The 20,562-nt window shown below is 46.1% G+C and overlaps 1 protein-coding gene and 1 long non-coding RNA gene across 3 annotated transcripts in view; both read left to right on the plus strand.

Annotated features, from left to right (window-relative positions):
• Positions 1 to 1,169: 1,169 nt before the first annotated feature.
• The window catches only part of SLC6A11 (solute carrier family 6 member 11), a 117,936-nt gene continuing 98,543 nt past the window's right edge, over positions 1,170 to 20,562 (plus strand). For both annotated transcript variants that reach the window (XM_021069339.2, XM_084989491.1), the window contains exons 1-4: positions 1,170 to 1,773; positions 4,950 to 5,084; positions 5,211 to 5,351; positions 8,943 to 9,033. In XM_021069339.2, coding sequence (XP_020924998.1) covers positions 1,521 to 1,773; positions 4,950 to 5,084; positions 5,211 to 5,351; positions 8,943 to 9,033 — 620 coding nt within the window. In that variant the 5' untranslated portion in view covers positions 1,170 to 1,520. The remainder of the gene's footprint in view (positions 1,774 to 4,949; positions 5,085 to 5,210; positions 5,352 to 8,942; positions 9,034 to 20,562) is intronic.
• Positions 15,045 to 19,355, plus strand: LOC146397425 (uncharacterized). Its single transcript, XR_014823852.1, has 2 exons — positions 15,045 to 18,414; positions 18,887 to 19,355. It is a non-coding gene; the product is annotated as an uncharacterized LOC146397425 (long non-coding RNA).

A 20,562-nucleotide genomic window follows, 5' to 3' on the forward strand; every position in this document is an offset into this window, starting at 1 on the left:
TGTAAGCCAGTGAAGGAGAAGCTGAAGGCCAGGAGACAGGGAGCCTCTTCCTCAGAGAGCCCCAGAGGGAGCTCCAAGGGGTGGCTGGAGAGCTCAGTCGGTGGCATAGGTGATAGCTCATGTGGCTGAACTTCTCCAGGAAGGACTATAAAATGACGAAGGTGGGTCCGACGATCTCTGTGGCCCCTTTTGGACCTAACATTCTTTTGCTTTTCTTCTTCCTTCCTCCCTTCCTTCCTCTGGCCCTTCCCTTTTCCGTGTTTCCACAATTATTTAGTGAGCACCTACTATGTGCTAGGTCTAGCGCTAGGTTTTGTGACTGTTACAATGGACAAGACATCATACATCATCCTTTCAATTGAGTGGAAAAACAGATGTTATACAAGAAGATGCACAGATATGTGTGTGACTGTACATTGTGTGATAATATTAATAATTAAAATGTTCATTGAGCACTTTCAATACACCTTATAAGCATTTTGTTATTAACTACACACACACACAGGCTCTTAAGACAAGCACTGTTGTTATTCTTTTTTGCAGATCAGAAACTGAGGCAGGTCAGAGGGGTCAGATGACTTCTTCATATGACTAAGGAAGGTAGAGCATGAGATTTAAATTCAATTTGCCTGTCTCCAGGCAGGAGTGCTGAACTACCACCGTCCTGAGTCACCGTGTTTAGAGCACTGGGCATCAGGATAGACAAGATTTGGAGGTAACCCTACCCTAGAGAAGGGTCTGAGTACTGGGCAGAAACCAGAAGTTCATTTACTCCCTCTTTCTCCAAGTGTGGTCCCTGAGCCAACAGCATTAGCATCACCTAGGCACTTGTTAGAAACGCATAACCTCCAGAGCAGCCTCACCCACTAGATCAGGATGCAGTTTAACAAGACCCACAGGTGCTTGGTGCGCACATTAAAGTTGGAGAAACCTGTTCTACTATGACTTCTCTTATTAGAAATGGGAAAGTTTGGGGGTAACAGAGTGATGTAACTTTAGGGCTTGGTGTCTGGCGTCCAGCCTAGGCCTGAATGGATGAGGCCAGTGGGCAGGACAGAGGGAAGAAGCGGGCTCGGCGCGAGGTGCTCGGCGCGCGCAAGGTGCTCGGCGCGCGCAAGGTGCTCGGCGCGCGCAAGGTGCTCGGCGCGCGCAAGGTGCTCGGCGCGCGCAAGGTGCTCGGCGCGCGCAAGGTGCTCGGCGCGCGCAAGGTGCTCGGCGCGCGCAAGGTGCTCGGCGCGCGCAAGGTGCTCGGCGCGCGCAAGGTGCTCGGCGCGCGCAAGGTGCTCGGCGCGCGCAAGGTGCTCGCGGGCTCCCAGGCCGGGCCTAGCGGGACTGAGGCGACGTGGGCGCCGGGCGGGCCGGGCCGCCGCGCCGCGTCCCAGTACCCGAGCTGGCCCGGCCCGGCCCCTCAGCTCCACCCCCTGCCTCCCCCTCCCGCCCGCTCGCGCCTCCTGAAAAGCCAGCCCGCCCGGGGCGGCGGCGCAGAGCCGGGCCCGGCGCACGAGGCAGCCAGCGCGGCCATGACGGCGGAGAAGGCGCTGCCTCTGGGCAACGGGAAGGCTGCCGAGGAGGCGCGGGAGTCAGAGGTGCTGGGTGGCGGCGGCGGCGGCAGCGCGGCGTCCGCGCGCGACCCGCGCGACAGGCGCGACAAGGCAGTCCACGAGCGCGGCCAGTGGAACAACAAGGTGGAGTTCGTGCTGAGCGTGGCTGGGGAGATCATCGGGCTGGGCAACGTGTGGCGCTTCCCTTACCTGTGCTATAAGAACGGCGGAGGTGAGGCTGCAGGCAGTCCCAGGGAGAATGGGGTGAGGGGAGCCAGCCTGGTGGGGGCGGGGAGCTGGGGGTGATAGCGAAACCCCTCCCGCGCCTGCGTGTGGCGGGACCCTCGCGGAGAACGCCGGCCCTGGGCCACCTGGCGCGCAAGACTACACCTGGGCTAGGCTTGAGGCCCCAGTGCGCATGCGTGGGTGCTTCTTCGCACCTGAGTGTGCCGCCTGCTAGCACGCGGGGACTTGTCAGTCAGGTGTGTTCTGTCCCAGCATGAGGTTCAGAGCAAGACCAGGAGCCCTCGATGTTTGGAGCAGGAGACTGCCCCTTTTGAGGCACAGCTTTCCTAGCTGGAGACCTGCAAGAAGGAAAAGGGCTCTGATAATGATTTGAGTATGCTGGGGTTTTGCGCACTTACCAAAAAGCCAGCCTCAGGACTAAACTTTACTCGCCTCATCTCATTTCATCCTTCGAGTTACATGAGGAAACTAAGGGCCAGAGAAGTCACTCACTTAAGGGTAAAGATGGGATTCTGATATGAAAGGCCTTGTTTTAAAGTGTGATTGGACAGACACAGAGAGAACTCTTAGGTGAGGCATTGCTGTTTGATTTCCTGCCTTTCATTTGCTCTTAGGGTCCTTTCTAGGGCTGCTTATCTGGCTTGTCTGGGAAAACGGGCACCAAGCAGCTTCTTTTCCTGATCTCAGAGTCACTCACAACAGATAACAACAGCACTGATTTAATGTTTAGAAGATGTTTAAAGCTTGCAGGGAAGGCAGGGAGGGGAAGGTGATGAGGCAGTTATTTCTAGTGACAACAGGCCTGAGTCGGTTTGGTGGAGATTCAGCAGTGAACCCTCAAGTTTCCCAGCTCAAGGAAGGGGCTCCAGACTTCAGGAACCCCCACCTGTCCTATCTGTAGGACATCTGGCAGGTCCATGGCAAGGGATCTTGTGAAACCTTGAATGCACAGTTTCTTCAAGGAAAAGCCTATGTCTATGTATTCCTTTCTTTGCTGGGTCCCTAAGCCCTCCAGCAGATCCCCAGACCCCGGTGAAGGTGGCTCAGAGGTTGGCCAGCAGGGACCACACTGTTAGGCTGCATGGAGCTGGACTTCCTGTGCAGGCAGCTGCAGGGAGAGTGAAAAGGGTACTGATTGGCCAGGGCCCTTTCTTTGGAGACATTCATCCTGAAGGCACAGGCTGCTCCAAGCCTGCCCTGCACTGGTAATGAAGTGGCTGCCGGTGTTGGTGGCTTGGCAAGTGGACTCAGAGACCTTGAACGTGCCCTGTGCCCTCAGCTGAGAATCCACCTCTCTTTGCACATTCAGCCCGTATAAGCTGCCATGTCCACTTAGACTCATGAGGAAACCCTTTAGGATAGTCCCAGGCAAGACTTGTTTTAACATCTTTTTTTTTTTTTAATGTAGGAAATTGTTATGCCAAAACAAAACAAAAAGCATTCCCAAAAGCAGAAAACAGTGTAACTTGCATTAATTACAAACTCTGCCTCAGATTTGGAAAAAAAAAAAAAAAAGGTTGTAGTGAGTAAAGTTTAAAAATGAGTCATTTTTTTTTTTTTTTTTTTTTTTTTACTCAGCAAGAGTCTCTGTTGAGTGCACAGATATCCTGGTTTAATTGATCTAGTTACCTTACTAGCTTTGTGAATACAGAGGCCACAAGGCTTTCAGAAAGTGTTATCTATTAGATCCTAGAGGGTTCACGGTAAATTATAGCATATTAGGGAAACTTCTGTGGCTTGTTTTAATCACTTAGATTCAGCAAACAGACCCTCATGTTGTCTTTAACACATTTTCTGCCCTCTGATATAGTTGGACTATCTGCTTATCAACTGTTCACCTCTTAAAAAATATCTACTCAGCTCTCCTCATAAATTGCAACAATAGTTTAGTATTTCTTTCCCCATGTGAAACTTTGTAAAAATAATCTCTTGCCCGGAAAAGCTATGACCCTTTCAAAACCTGGTAAATATGGTCCTATTATCAGGATTGATCAAAATTGTTGCTGTTAATCCTGTGTTTAAAGAGACTTCATTTAGCAAAAAGCAATTGCAGTGAAAGCCTTCATTTGTGAGATCAGATGGTGGGGAATAACGTGTGGTGTTTTCATGCTTTGTTATTAGACGAGAGAGGGAATGAGGGATTTGGAAAAATCCCTTTCTGGTTGTAATGGCTCATGTTCATCTCAGTTATTTAATTTGTTTCTCAGAAAGGGCCAGGCAGTGGGTATTGTGTATCAAGATAGGAGCCCTAAAGCTTACTGTGGTCTTTTCTCAGATTGATTCAAAGCCAGCCTTTCTGGACCAACTCCTTATAACCCAACTCCATACCTGGGCTTCATGTACAGGGGCCTGGGAATCCTCATTGCACATCTCCTGGAAATTGCTTTTCTTTATGAAGAAGACTTTTTGCAGGTCATTTCCAAAGTAAAACGAAGAGGTTCCCCTCCCTTGGTGTGTTGAGGTTACTTTCTTTCTTCCTTCCTTCCTTTCTTTCTTTCTTTCTTTCTTTCTTTCTTTCTTTCTTTATTTATTTATTTATTTGATTTATTTTTTGTCTTTTTAGGGCTGCATCCAAGGCATATGGAAGTTCCCAGGCTAGGGGTCTAATCCGAGCTGTTGCTGCCGGCCTACACCACAGCTCACGGCAATGCCAGATCCTTAACCCACCGAGTGAGGCCAGGGATCGAACCCTCAACCTCGTGGTTACTCGTCGGATTCGTTTCTACTGCACCACAAGGGGAACTCCAAGGTTACTTTAGAATAAGAAAAGAAAAGTGCGGCATTCAGGGAGGGAATGGATTTGACCTGTGCTGGAAGATATGAATAAAAGAGTCAAGCAGCTAACACAATTTCTTATGCTTTGTCATCTTAGCTGCACAACAAGTCTGTGAGTGAAGCGGTACAGATAATTAAGTATCAAAAGTATCCCATTTTACAGGTGAAGAAGTTGAGGCTGTGAGATGTGAACTAGAATCAAGGGAGTAGGGGGTGGGTGGAGAGCACAAACCCAGGGTCACGCTTTCTAACTGGTCCTCATGGTGGGAACTTGAGCTCAAGCTCAGAGAATGTTCCCTCTTGCCTGTAGTTGGTGCTTATTGAATGGCCGAACACAAGGTGGTGGGGCCAATTTCAACCTCATTCCCTTACTTTGCACCCTTGCAGGGGCATTCCTGATTCCCTATGTGGTGTTTTTTATATGCTGTGGAATTCCTGTCTTTTTCCTGGAAACGGCTCTGGGACAGTTTACAAGTGAAGGCGGCATTACGTGTTGGAGGAAAGTGTGCCCTTTATTTGAAGGTAAGTGCTGAATTACTCAGAAAAGAAAATGATGCCTGGGTGATAGCAGGCTGTGAAGAGTGGCTGAACACTGCTTTAACAAGGTGGAAAGAGGCTCAAATCACTTCTTTGCCTTTCTTCTCTCAGGCATTGGCTACGCAACGCAGGTGATTGAGGCCCATCTGAACGTGTACTACATCATCATCCTGGCATGGGCCATTTTCTACCTGAGCAACTGCTTCACCACCGAGCTCCCCTGGGCCACCTGTGGGCACGAGTGGAATACAGGTATGGCCCCCAGGGCGGGTCTCTCTGCTGATCCTGCTGGGGGATATGGGATTGGTGATGTGTCATGTCTCTTGCTATGAGTCCAGGTTCTGTGGAAACTGGGGGTTATTTCTGCACCTGGTCGGTACACTCTGTGAGTTCAGAGCTCTGAACCTGAGCTGAGCACTGGCATAGGGATCAGCATTGGGAGAAGAATGGTGATAGTCTTTCCTTGCTTTGCCAAACACAGAGACTGAGCCCTTTGGGGACAGAGCAGGGGTATGAGGAAGAAGCACTAAACTGAGATTCAGGGCTTCATGCTGCAGTTCCAGCCCTGCCTCTGAGTGTCAGATTTTCCTCTGTAAAATGAAGGTGTTAGATTAAATCAAGGCTTGCAGACAGGGGACCTGTAAGCCAGTTAGCCTTTAGATAAGTGACCAGAAAATTTCAAAAATCATTTGATTGTCCAAATTGAAAAATTAGAAGACTTGACCTGAAAATGTAGGTTTCCACTTTCTCTTGAAAAATTGAGAAGACCTGGCAACACCACAGTTACATTCCCACATTCTTACTTGGCAACAGGGGCTGCATCTGAGAAGCAGCTGTGGCTTTTGCATGAAGCATCTGTCCTCCAGCTGGCCGCAGTCCCCACCCAGCCCACCCTGCCCATTTGCTGTACCTGTCCAACCAAGGTAGAAACTTGAATGCACCACTCTCTTCCCTTGAATGGATAACTTTGTAGATTTCTTTGGACTCTAATATACTATTCGCTCTTCATTTTGTTGTCTTAGCAGGATCGAGTCTTATAATCTAAGGAAGGCAGATGTTTCCTGAACCATATCTGTCGAGGCTGTGCTTAGTACACACATCACTAATTGATTCTAGAACTATCCCTTTTTGAGTCTAGCCTTGACCTCTGAACTCTTCTCAGTAGTGCTCTAGGCAGCCACTGCCTTTTGACCCAAATTGGCAAACATGCTTTAACCTACTCATCATCTGTGTTGTCGCCTGTGGTTGGCTTTTCCCTGGAAGTGGCCAGTATCTCCTGAAGGCTGAGATACAATAAGACGATCAGATGCTGGTCACCAGCAGAAGGAACAGCAGGCATTAGGCCAGGAAAATGGTGTGAACTAGCTTTTGCCCTGCATGACTTTGCCTTGCCCCTCCCCCTGCCACATTGTGTGAGGTCTCATTTTCTCTCCCTGGTTCTTAACCTTTCTTTACCCGGGAACCTCATGAAGATATGTATCAAACTAAAATTCAAGGACATATCCTTAGAGGCCTATGAGTCCTCCATGGTAATTTAATTTAATTGTGTGTATTTATTTTGAGGATACTCTAAAAATATGTGCATGTTCTGGCTCATCTTCACAGCCACCTTATGAGCGAGGACAGTCAGGGGATCTCGGTGCCTGATTTTGTCCCTGTTTATAATTTAAGATGCATTCTTGGTGAATAGGATGATGCTGGCCAAGGGAAAAAGAACAGAGTTTTAATGCATAAATGGTTGTTGACAATAAGTCCAGCCAAAAACACAACAAACTGTAGGAACAAAGATTTTGCAAACGTGTGACCCAAGAAAAATGGTGGTAGAGAAGTTCCCATCGTGGTGCAGCAGAAGTGAATCTCACTAGGAACCATGAGGTTGTGGGTTCGATCCCTTGCCTTGCTCAGTGGGTTAAAGATCTGGAGTTGTTGTGGTCTCTGATGTAGGTCGCAGACACGGCACAGATCTGGTATTGCCGTGGCTGCAGCTCCAGTTCAACCTCTAGCCTGGGAACCTCCATATGCTTAGGGTGTGGCCCTAAAAAGCAAAAAAGCAAAAAAAAAAAGGTGGTAGAATTGAGTCTCAAATAGCTCATGGAAGAATAAGCAATCTGAACCCCATAGACCTTGCCTCCTCTCTGTCAGTTCTTTTTTTCTGTTGAGAAATCCATTTATTCTCACAAGATGGTTTTTTCGTACACATCCATTTTATGCTATCAATTTGAATTGTGTTGGTTCTATAGTTTAGTTGGTATTTAGCTTGTAAATTCCAGCTTATAGCTGTATGAATATAATAATCACAAAGACTTTATAACTCATTATTTGTATATGGTTATATGTTTTAGTAAACATACCTTCTCAATCTTGGGTGTCTGAGAAATGCTTTTACTCTAGACAAAAAAAATTGAGAAACATTGTTTTGGAGAAGCAGATCAAAGCTAAGGGCTCTTCTCTCTCTCAAAAAAGCACAAGGGCACATTCAAGCATTTTGCTTATACTAGCAGGTTCCCAGACTCCTCTTAGGACTGTCTGGGGACACACAGACTACCTCCTCACCTAATATGGTTGGCACTTGTCTAGAGAACTGGAAAGGGGGCAGACACGTGGAACTTTTTCCCAGTAGACTGTAAACCTTTCTTCCAATGCTTTGCAACTACCTTTCTCTGAAGGCATGTGACCACTTGCACTTGCAATGTGTGAAACTGTATAGGATGTGCTTCCTGCTCCAGAGATTTTACATGTAGTTGGGGGTTTGTGCACATGTCAGTAGAGAGAAATCCCAGAATGTGGTCAAACACTGACACACAGTGGCCCCGTGCTGGCCACTGTGCTGAGTGCAGGACCTGTCCCCAGGGAGCTCAGTCTGGTGAAGAAGGTGGCTCTCTGAACAGGGAGATGCTGTAAAGAGGCCTGGATCCCATGGTGGCAGACAGAACCAGGCAATGACAATGGCAAAGGAGGTGGCACCTGACTGGTAATGATTCTGTGTTCTTCCCCTAACTGGCTGGTGGCTTGTGAGAAGGACGAGGGGGTGGGGTGGGTAGGTGGAGTCCCCTCAACAACTTCTGAACCTTGATTCTTTTCAAAGTAAAGGGGATTGGAGAAGGTGGTTCCTTGAAGCACCTTTAAATTCTGCCTTCCTTAGAATTCAGGCAAGGGAGATCAAGGAAGGCTTCCTGGAGGAGAGGTTAATGGGCTGATCTGGGCCTTAAAGGATGAACACTAAGATGTTTTGTGTATGAGATTCAAATCTCCCTTAGTCATCGAGTTGGATGAAATTAGAAGAGATCTTCAACAAATCCTTTCTTGGATCAAATGAGGAATATGAAGGAACAAGGGATTTCTTTACACATTTGAATGTTATTTCATCCAATCAGCAGCTCTGACATTAGCCTCTTTTTCCACGAAGGAAAAGTGAGTCTCAATTGCATTACTGGCCCAGGGACACCATGGCTGACACCCTCCTTTAGCCCCATTGTTCCTGCCAGGCCACTGAGCCAAACAGGTCAATGGTGTCGACAGGCTTTAGTCAGGGAAGTGGAAGAGGGGAAAGATTTGGGAACAAGGCTGGAGGAAGGAATTTGAAAGGGCATATTAGTGTGAATAGGAGAGAGGAGGTGCCGCCCCCCCCCCCCGCCCCCAAACTTCTGCCTCTGTTCCAGTCAAGCCAAGCCTCCCTCTTAAACTGTTTCTAAGTGATCAATTTTCTCCAGTGTGCTCTGAGGCATGTTTACCTGGAGTGGCTGGGTGAAACCGCCTGGCTGCACCATCAGCTCTGAGTGTTTTCCAAGATGCAGCCCTCACGAGGTTAATTTTCTTGTGTTTCTTGTCTTGTTTCCACTGTAGAGAACTGTGTGGAGTTTCAGAAACTGAATGTGAGCAACCACAGCTACGTGTCCCTGCAGAATGCCACCTCCCCCGTCATGGAGTTTTGGGAGTAAGTGGAAACACCTTGTCTCCTTTGGCCAGTGGGGGCTCTGTGCTGGTGCTGCTCAGTTATCGTGGCACCCACCTCCAGCCTCAGACCCCTTGGCTTCTGTGAGCATCTGACTGCTTTGGAAGTTACAGTGGAGATCTTGAGAGGTTTCCCAAAGGGGCCCCCGAGAGAAATGCTTCCTTGTTCTTTGATGACATGTCCACGTGCCTAGTTACTTACTGGGGCAAGAAGTGCTTGGTAAAATGATGGGCAGTTTAAAAATTCATTTTTAGCAAAAGAGAAGATTTGATGTGTTTGCTGTAAACTAAGTCAAGAGTACATTCAGCCTGGAAAGCAGAAGTCTCAGGGGGAACAGGTTAGCTTTCTTTCAGTAGCTGCAATGTCATGCGGAAAGGAAGTAGATCAACTTTAATGGATAGAGGTTGTAAAGAAGTAGGATTTAAATGTACTTAAGAGCCTAGCCTCACCAAGCTGTCTGCAAGTTCTTCTGAAGGTTGTGAGCCCTCGTTCCTGAAAGTGTTTGACCAGTGTAGGGCTGCTGATGGCTGTTGGGAAGGTTTCTGGATCCACTGACATGGTAGGCAGTAATTGGGTGGGAGGGCATTTTCCCAGAGATGGGCATTTTTTGTCAGTGTTCCAAAGGGAGCTGTGACCCAGGAGTTACAGAGCTGCCACAAACAGTTGTACAAGTTGCTCACTGCATGACCCTAGAGGGCATCGTTTACATTGTGAATGTGCAGAATTGTGCAATGCCACAGGATTTGAAGAGACGTTTCCTCTGGGTGTTGAAGCCTGGCTAAATGCTTTGAGGCTTTTCAGTTTTAAAAGGTCTGGCTTCATTGAAGAATCTCCCCTACGCCAATGTTGACTAATAGTAGCGTAGAGGGGCAGTGGCCTTAGGAATGATTTTTATTCTTTTCCCAGATACCATTCTTCTCCTTCCTAATCTAGAGGTCATTATCCTGAATTTAGATTTATCATTCTATAAAATGCATGTAAAGAATATGAGTTTATAGTTTTCAATATAGATTATATATACATATAATAGTTCTCTCTATACACACACACACATATATATACAAATACATATATATTTGTATCTCCAAATCATACCTAGCTCCTTCTTGCATGTTTTAAAATTTTATGTTAATGGTATCCATGACTTACATTTTTATAACTTTGTTCCTTTGTTCAATATTGGTTTTGAAATGGTCTCCATGTGAATACATGTAGCTTTGCTTCATTCATTTTGTTCCTGCTGTTTAATATCTCCAAGAGACTACACGATATTTAGCTGGCTCTTTTTGATGGGCATTTAGACCATCTCCCATTTCCCATTATGATTAAGCACATTGAATGAATGTCTTATTTGTGCTTCTCTGCACAAATGAATGTAGCTAGAACATATACCTAAGAGTGGAATTACTGGGGATAAGGTCTACACGTTGTCAGTTTTATCAGATTATGTCCAATTGCTTTTAAAAGGGACTATTATGTTATACTTTCCAAATGAGAATTTCTACTGCTTCCCATTCTAGATCTAGGCACTTGATCTGGCCAGAGTTTTTAAGTTCTGCCAGTGTAAGGGACACGAAATTGCATCTCACTGTTCTAAATTTGTGTTCTGTAATTACTTGTGAGGTTGAGCATCTTTTCTTTTTTTGTTTTTGTTCTTCTCTTTTTGGGTTTTTCATCTGTAAACTTCCTGCTCATATCCTTTTCTCTTTGGATTATCTTTTCTCATAGGTAGGAATTCTTGATACATTCTAAATTTTAATACCCTTGCTGCAAACAGCTTTTCTTTTTTTTTTTTTTTTTTGTCTTTTGTCTTTTGTCTTTTGCTGCTGTTGTTGTTGTTGCTATTTCTTGGGCCGCTCCCGCGGCATATGGAGGTTCCCAGGCTAGGGGTTGAATCGGAGCTGTAGCCACCGGCCTACACCAGAGCCACAGCAACGCGGGATCCGAGCCGCGTCTGCAACCTACACCACAGCTCACTGCAACGCCGGATCGTTAACCCGCTGAGCAAGGGCAGGGACCAAACCCGCAACCTCATAGTTCCTAGTCGGATTCGTTAACCACTGCGCCATGACAGGAACTCCAGCTTTTCTTAGGGTGTAGCTTTTCTTTCTCATTTATGTGTGGCATATAGGAGTTTCATTTTTATTGAGTTCAAATTTGCCAATATTTTTCTTTTTACTTTGCATAGTTGGTGACGTACTTAAGATATAGTTTCCAACCTCAAAGTTGTTAAAAAAATTTTTTTTCTAGGTTTTCATCTAAAAGTTTTAAACTTTTGATTTTTCAAATTCAGGAGTATAATCTACCTGGAATTTTATTTTTGCATATGGTACAGTATAGGAACCCAGGTCTTTTTAAAATACAAATAACCAGGAGTTCTCGTCGTGGCTCAGTGGTTAACGAATCCAACTAGGAACCATGAGGTCGTGGGTTAGATCCCTGGCCTTACTCACTGCATTAAGGATCCGGTGTTGCCGTGAGCTGTGGTGTAGGTCGAAGACGCAGCTCGGATCCCACATTGCTGTGGCTGTGGTGTAGGCTGGCGTCTGCAGCTCTGATTAGACCCCTAGCCTGGGAACCTCCATATGCCGCGGGAACGGCCCTAGAAAAGGCAAAAAGACAAAACAAACAAACAAACAAACAAAAATACAAATAACCAACTTCTCCAGCTGTACTTGCTGAATCCTTCATCCTTTCCCTACTGGTTTGTATTACCATATTCCATGTAAAGTTTTCCTGAAAGCATAGGTCTGTTTGGGGGCTCTCTTTTCTGTTCTTTTCATCTCTTTTGTTAATTGTGTGTCAGTACTACACCTATAGTTCAATTTTAAGCCTTGGGCTTATAAGCCAGGTCCCTTGCTTTGCTCTTTTCTGAAATTTTTTAAGTCTTCCAGATGCATTTTAGAACCAGCTCGTCAAGTTAACAAAAAAACAAAAAAAACCACTAAAGAACAAAACAACTCTGTGGGGGTTTTTTCTGAAGGACTATTGAACTTATAGGTTAATTTGAGGAAAGTTGATATCTTTGTGATTGAGCCTCTCTGTCCATGAACATGGGAGAGCCCTTCATTTATTTAGGTTTTTTGAAATGCCTGATGAAGTAGTGCTACCTGATGTGGTTGGCAGAGAAGCAGCATTAGAATTACCTGGTTTGAAATGCAAACTCCCCAGCTCTCTCCTGACCTACTGAGTAATAGTACCAAATAGAGGATCCATATATATGACTTTGTGCTAGGGTGGAAGCTACTTTGCAGGTGGGCCCATGTGGCCTTTCCCAGCTTCATTGGACTATGGTTTCCCAGAGGAATGCTTTGGAGCTGCACATTTGAGGGTCTGCAAAACATGGTCTCTGTGCTCCTTTAGAGACTCCATCCTGAAATCCCACAATGGATGAAGTCTCTGTGTAACATATGTTCTTTTGCACCACTCATTTCCTTTGTAACATGTATGGAAAACCTCAATTAAATTATTATTTGTGCATTGTCTGAATTCTCCAAGAGGCAGTCATGAAGCAGCACCTTTTTTGGCTTTGCTCGCTATTGACTGTCTACAGAAGGCCCTGGCGAATGTTTACAGAGTATACAGGTACATGAGAGAAAGGCAAGCAGGCAGTATTTTCTAGAAAATACTGCAGGAAGAGAGTCAAAGTGGGCTCTGGCAAGAACTCATCCTGTCATGAAGCTCCCCAGCCAGCAGCACTGACTGCTTTGGGGATCCCTGTGTAATATCCCTATCACCCACTCATTTGGACACTGTGGGGTGGGAGGGGACAGCTAGTCTTTGTCTTCACATGTAACTGGACCTTTTTGTGTGGTACTTGGTCATTCAAGATGAAAGTCCATGCATGGAAGGACGAACCATGGTTCTAGTTGTCTGCTCTGATTGCATTTCTATCATCTATGCAGTGTTGAAATCTGTATCCTAGTACTCAACTACTGGCTTGACACTCCTTCCTTTGTAAGATGTTGTTTTGGTTTGGTTTGGTTTGCTTTTGGCCACTGCAGTGGCAACGCCATATACTTAACCCACTGCACCACAAGAGAACTCCTGTAAGATGTTTTTATCAGGCAGCTTGAATTCATCTTGTCTCCAGAGGTGAACTTGGAGCATAGAGACTGTGTGAGATGTCCGTAGCATCCTAGGAAAAGCTCTTTGGGGCCATGTTTGAGAAGAGTTGAAAGCTATGGTATTCAGTAAAAATATCTATTACTTTTGATTGAGTCAAATTCTGAAAAATATTTTCCTGTGCAATCATTTGAAATCTTTCCCCTCCTCCACCAGCCTTACCCCACCCCTGAATGCTAGCATTCCGCTAAATACAGCCCAGCAGACACTTTGGTAGAAGGAAGCCCTTCCTTAAATTCAGCCAAAGGTTGGCTTCTAGGGCTTTGGATAGAACATGCCTAATTCCTTTTTCTTGACACTTCAGGAAGTGACAGCCCTTCAACTGTTGGATCAAATAGCCTCAAAATTGTTTCTTGCCTAGTTCTCTTGCTGTCTCTTTGTGTGACCAGTTCTCATGTCCAGTGTGCTCTTATTGTCTTGTTTCACTGCCTTTAACTCCAGGGAGCTCATTCAGAGCCACTTTGCTTTGTTAGAATAGACTGCTTCGGCCATCTGCTTGTTCATTCGTTCAACAAACGTCTGAGTTCCTGGTTCCCTTCACATATTTGGGAAAGGAAGATGTGTAAGACGCAGTTCTAACCCTTGAGAAGCAGAAGGGAGAGAAGCCCGTAGATTCCCCTAAAATCAGTGACAAGGTCTACTTCCCTGCCTACCGCTGGCCACAGCTTCACTCTGACCTTGGGCATCTGGTATCTTGAAGATTCCTTTTTTCTTTTCAGGGAATAGTTAAAAGTACTAACTTTAGAGCTCCCGCCATGGCACAGTGGGTTAAGAATCCAGTTGCAGCAGTTTGACCCCTGGCCCTGTGCAGTAGGTTAAAGGGTCTAGCATTTCCACAGCTGTGGCTTGGAGTCATTCCCTGGCCAGAGAATGTCTCTGTGCCATGGGTGTGGCCATAAAGAGAAAAGAAAAAATGACTGGCTTAGCCAGTGAGAACAGCTCAGGCCCTGCATCAGTCCTGGATTCTGGCTTGGGCAGGGGGGCTGTGGAGCAGGGGCTGCTTGTCTTCCTGGTGTCTGATTTCAAAATCAGGCCACCCTGGTTTCCTTTAGTAACTCATTATGCGTCTGGCACCTGTGCGTTTATCTCAGTATGTTTGCAGTTCTACATTTTTGCGACCGTGTCCTCTGGTGGAATTGAGTGCTATAGGAGTGTAGCCAGCACTGGGGTGTCAGATGGACTTTGGTCTGTTTTCATGTCCCTCTCTCATGCCCTCTGGTCCCTCTCATCCAGGGTTTTGCAAGCAAGTCCACGCTGGCCATGTACACAGTTGAAATCGCTTTTGCGTGGCATCCGTTCAACACACATTTGTTGAGAGCATATTGTGTGCTGAGCCTGCATTAAGCTCTAAGGGTGTTAGGTTCTATATTTTTATTCAGAAGGATGCAGTCTTGTCTTTCTGGTTTATCTTTACTGGAGGAAGTTTTAAAAATTTGTTTATTTCTAACGCATGTGGCCACTTGACTTCCTTTAGACACAAAATTTGGGCTCAGAAGAACTGAAATGAAACTCTAGTTCTTTCTGTGGACCTGGGGCCACCCCTGCCTCCCTCTGACTCATCCAGCTGCCTTCTCTGCACTGGCTTCTCTCTGTCCTTTGGATGTCCTGGGCTTGTCCTAGCCTGTCTCAGGCTTTTGTGTAGCAGAGTCCCTTTGCTCAGAAGGTTCCCCAGCAGATCCTTGTGTGTCTGGCTCCTTCTATCACTGAGTTTTAATTCAAGTATTATTTGGGAAGCTCTCCCTGAGCATCAGGCTGAATCAGCACCGCAGTCACTTTCAACCCCATCTCTCTGTTTTATTGTTTGCTTAGGACTTATCTGAAATCCTTGTGTCTTTTTTATTAATTTATTCTCCCTCTCCCTCCATTAGACTATAAACCCTGTGCCATCAAGGACTGTCCTGTTTTGTTCCACATTGACCTGTCGGCATAGTCTTGGTACTCAAGATAATTGAAGTGCATGGATGGAAGAACGAATGAATGAATGAAATTTTCCTAATCCCATGGCATTCAGTGTCTTCTTACTTTGCCTTTGTCCTCTCTATGGAAAAGTATAAGTTCCCAGGTTCAGAAACATAATTCATAGGTCATCTTGCTTTTAAAGAAGTAGGTTCTCTGGTGAACCCTTAATTTCCTTATTGCAAAAGTAATCCATGTTTTTGTAGAAAATATGGGAGGTTCGTTTGAAAAAAAGAAGAGAAAAACCAAGATGGGATTTCATTTTCTATGCTGCTAAAGCAGGGTGGAGTTACTTGCTAAAGCCTCCTGTTCTGACTGCCTTGTATCCACCAGACCCACCCTGGTAACCATTCCTGAAGCCTGAACCAGGCCTCACCTCATGGGGTGGAGAGTAGTGCTTCTCCACTGCCAGGAACAGAAGCCCTAGTCCTTTTGTCACTACCACCAGCAACTTTCTGCCCTAAGTCATCAGCACCAGGGGTGCCTGCTGACCCAGAGCCCCCAGACCCCAGAAGGACCAGTCCTGATGGTGATGCTGTCTGAACACTGTGCTGAGATAAGGAGCTCAGGGTAGAGGCACGGCTTGTATGTCCACATGTCGAAATTCTCCTTACATTATCGTGTTAGGTTGTAGGATGCAGAGACCTGGACTCGAAAGCCAGACAGCAAGAATTTGAATCCTGTTGCTCCGCTTACCAGCTTTGGCTCATTACTTAAATCTCTCTGCAACTCATTTTCTTTATCTGCAAAATGAGAGGAGGAGGCAGAGGAGAAAGCAGAGCCATTGGGCTTTAGTAAGTGCTGAAGAGCTGAGATCTCCTGTTATTATCCATTGTTGATCAATAAAGATACTTGTATGTAAAATAAGCTACAAGGGTCTTACACTCAGTAATGGGAGACAGTGATTTACTAAACCACAAGAGTTTTTTGTCTGAGGTTCCTTTTACATCCTGACAGACGCAGTAAGCGATGGGAAGTCATGTTTAGTTATTATGCACCTACTGTGTACCCTGGCCCTGAGCATGGACCGCCAGGCACGTCACTTCATTTCGTGCACCCACCCAATGGATAAACACTGTGACATTACTGGATAGAGTCTCATCTCACTCGGGATTCTGAGGCCAAGAGAAGTTAAGGGATTTATCCAAAATACCTGTCTTGGCTAGCAAGAGCCAGAGCTGGGCCAAGAGCTAGCCTCTCTCATCCAGCCTGGTCTCTCCATCCTTCTGGGCATGCTTCTCCTGTCGTGTCTGAAATGCCATCAGCTGCCTGATTGATCTTGGGGCAGAATCCCACTGGCATGTCCCTCCTCTCTGCAGCCCTGTGGCCCTGGGTTCTTGAAGGGAGAGTTCTGCGGCAGATGGAAAGGTATAATTGCTGGAGGGAGGGAGGAGCTAGTGAAGACAGATTGAAGTCTCACGTGCCCAGCACAGACACACACAATGAAAAACCTGTGGGGTTATGTCATCTTGGATTTCAAGAGGTTCCTTTGGGAAATGACTTGAACCTTGCTTTTAATAGAATACTGTGGTTTCCAGCTGAGCCAGGCATTGAGTGTGAGGTGAGTGGACTCTGATTTGCTGTGATGACAAATGCAAATTGATGCTGGTCTCCTGGTGTATAGTTTGTGGCCCTGCAGCTGGTAGCACAAGGGATTAATGAATGACTTTAATTCTGGCTTGGGCACAGGGTAACTCAGAAGAGGCCATTACCAAAGTTTAGTGCATCATCTCAAATCCACATTATTTCTAATAAAACCAGAAGCAAGTATTTGAAGCTTAACAGATTTACATGCATGGCGCATGCACACACACAGTCTGCTCCATGCTTTCCCTGGAAGACACCCCCAGGATGAGGAAGCACCAGAGCTGGGACCTGACTCTCCTACTGATTGGTGGAGACCTGGGTATGTGATTTTGAACCTCAGTTTCCTCCCTGGCAAATGGTGCCCCTCACCACCATTCCAGCTGCTGTCAGCATAAAGCAACAGGGGTAGGAAGGTAGTAACTGGTCAACAATACTCTTTCATCTCTTCATCTCACCCATTCTCAGCCTGTCCACCATCCCCCACCCTACAGCTCAGGTAGATGAGGTGACATGTAAGAAAGAAAGTCCTGGCGGGGTGCATTGGACTATGGACCCACTCCCATCCCAGCCCTCTTGTCCAGGACTTTTCCCAATGTCACGTAGGCCTTTTCTGCCCACTGTTCCTCTGTAGTAGACAATGGCTCTCTGCCAGCCCCAACACAGAATATCTCAGAAGGGCAAAGCCGAGCAAGGTATCGGACCTTTCTGGGGCTTTCAGCCACTTGTAAAGCAGAGCTTCTGTATCGGGAGAGTCCAGGGGCTGGGAAGGCTTGGGCAGCACTTTGGGACTGTGCTGAGTCCTGGCAAGGGGGAGAGGGGCAGGAATCTGAGGGTCCTGGGACCCCAGCCACAGGGCAGGAAGATCTTTTCTGCAGCATGAGATCCCTACTTCCAGGCTCCTTACTGCCTCCACTTTGCGGGAACTTACCTTCCAGCCATGCCAGACTGGAACAGGCATTGAACTTGGGGTCAAGAGACAGGTGCAAGGCCAGGCTCTGCCACTTACCAGTTTGTGATCTATGGCAAGGTGAATATCTACTTAGAGCCTCAGTTTGCTCTGAGCAATGGGTGTAAAACAAGATCACACACACGAGAGTGCCCAGTGTTCTGTTCCAAAGTGTATTCTGCACAAGTTAGGAAACATGGCTTTGGAAAGACCAAAACGTGTTGGAGCACATCCCTCAACATTTTTTTTATTCACTTTGTGGTATAATTTATATACCATAAACTGCACCCCATTTAGGTGTACAAGTCAGTGGTTTTTGAGTAAATTTGCCAAGTGTGAAATTAACACCACAAGGTAGGTTGGGGATATTTCCATCACCCTAGCAAGACCTCTCACTCCCACCCCTAGGTGCCCATTTACCTACTTTCTGTTTCTGTGGATTTGCATGGTCTGGACATTGCGTATTAAATGGCATCATACATGTGTGGTCTTTTGTCACTGTCCTCTTTCGCTTAGCCTGTTTCCGGGGGTTCATCCATGATCTAGCTCGTATCACAGCTTTAGTCCTTTTCATAGTTAAATAATATTCCATTGCATAGCTTGACTATAACTTGTCTATTCATTGATGGACATTTGGGTGATTTTCAGTTTGGGGCTATTTGTGAATAACCTAGGAGTTGAATGGCTGAGTTTTATTTTATTTTTATTTTTATTTGTCTTTTCTAGGGCTGCACTTGCAGCATATGGAGGTTCCCCAGGCTAGGGGTCTAATTGGAGCTGTAGCTGCCAGCCTACACCACAGCCACAGCAATGCCAGATCCGAGCCGCATCTGCGACCTACACCACAGCTCATGGCAGCACCAGATCCTTAACCCACTGAGCGAGGCCAGGGATTGAACCCGAAACCTCATGGTTCTTAGTCGGATTTGTTAACTACTGAGCCACAACGGGAACTCCATGAGTTTTATGTGTAGCTTTTTAAGACATTGTCAGACTTTCCCAGTGTGGCTGGCTGAACCATTTTACATTCCTACTAGAAAAATGCCAGGGTTTCATTTCTCTGTGTTCTCAAGGACACTTATTATTATCTGTATTTTTGGTTATAGCTATTGTCATGGGTGCACCCTAGTGGGTGTGAAGTGGTGTCTCATTGTGGTTTTAATTTGTAGTTTTTTTGTTTTGTTTTGTTTTGTTTTAGGGCCCCACTTGTAGCATATGGAGGTTCCCAGGCTAGGGGTCAAGTGGAAGTACAGCTGCTAGCCTATACCACAGCCACAGCAACGCCAGATTCAAGCTGCATCTGCAACCTACACCACAGCTCACGGCAATGCTGGAGATTTAAGCCACTGAGCGAGGCCGGGGATCAAACCCACATCCTCATGGATCCTAGTCAGGTTCAATAACCCCCGAGCCATGACGGGAACTCCTTAATTTGCACTTTAATGGGGGAACAATTCCAAGTAAGTTTGGGAAACTTTAGGTAAAATAGAGCTATAGCCTCGTCTTTATTGCAGGACTTCTCAGAGCCTTTAATATTCTGATGAGTATTGAAACTCTCTAAGAAGGGCTACAGGCTTCTCCCATCCAAGTATAAAAAGTAAGTCAGAAAGAGAAAGACAAATACCATATGATATCATTGATATCTGGAATCTAATATACAGCACAAATGAACTTTCCACAGAAAAGAAAATCATGGACTTGGAGAATAGACTTATGGTTGCCTAGTGGGAGAGGGAGGGAGTGGGATGGATTAGGAGCTTGGGGTTAATGGATGCAAACTATTGCTTCTGGAATGGATTAGCAATGGGATCCTGCTGTGTAGCACTGAGAACTATGTTTAATCACTTGTGACTGACCATGATAATGGGAGAAAAAAGAATGTATACATGTATGTGTAACTGGGTCACCTTGCTATACAGTAGGAAAAAAAATTGTATTGGGGAAATAACAATAAAAAAATATATATATAAAAAAAGAAGAGCCACAGTGTGTAGCCATTTCTCAGTGAGGTTCTGGTGTTACCTGGGAACTCAGGGTGTCTAAAGGATTAGTGTTCTCTGAGAAGTATTAGCTTAGTGCTGGGGTTAGGAAATTCTGGGCCAAATTCCATTTGCTGACTATTTTCACAAATAAAGTTTTATTGGATGATAGCTGTATTTTTCATTTACACATTGTCTCTGGCTGCTTTCACACTGCAAGGATAGAGTTGAATGGTTGGGAAAGACCATGTGCCTCGCAAAGCCTAAATCAGTGTCATCTCGCCTCTTACAGAAACAGTTTATTGATCCCTGTTCTAGGAGAGCCTGGCGTATATAGATATCCATTGCACCTTTAGGTGGAAGGAACACAGGCTCTAGGACTACAGGTGGCAACCAAGGAAGCACTTGGTGAGGTTTTGTATTTGAGCTGGTGCTTGAAGGACAGGCAGAATGTTGAAGGTGTGTGGGAATTGAGAGGGACCTTCCTGGCCTAGACAACCGTGGAATGAATCGTGGAAAGTGGAGAAGTGCAGGGTGTGTTTGGGGACCAGAGGGGACTTCTGCATGGCCTGGGAGGAGAGTTTCTGCAGACCAACTTCATTGCCTAATTATCTTCCCTGAGTGACACCTTTCTGGTCCATCTTCCCCAGGATGGGACTGTGGGTCCAAGCTTTGTCTCTGAAGTTGGACAGATGTGGCTTTAGGTTCTGCTTCTTGACTTTCTGGGCATGTTGTTTCCCTAAGACACGGTTTTCCCATCCGTCAAGTAGGAATCGTGGTGACATTCACCTCAGTAAGCATGAAGGAAATGCAAGCTGTCACTGTCCCCAACAGCACCCTTCTACCCTCTGCTGGCAGAGCCACCTGCCTTCCTCATCACAGTAGCTTCTGCTCTAAGGATGCTCAGCAGCCTGCAGG

The sequence above is a fragment of the Sus scrofa genome, chromosome 13, assembly GCF_054392235.1.
Source record: "Sus scrofa isolate SSC_HxYL_T2T_F1_AM1 chromosome 13, Sscrofa_HxYL_maternal_Yorkshire_Landrace_v2.0, whole genome shotgun sequence".
Classification (NCBI taxonomy): domain Eukaryota; kingdom Metazoa; phylum Chordata; class Mammalia; order Artiodactyla; family Suidae; genus Sus; species Sus scrofa.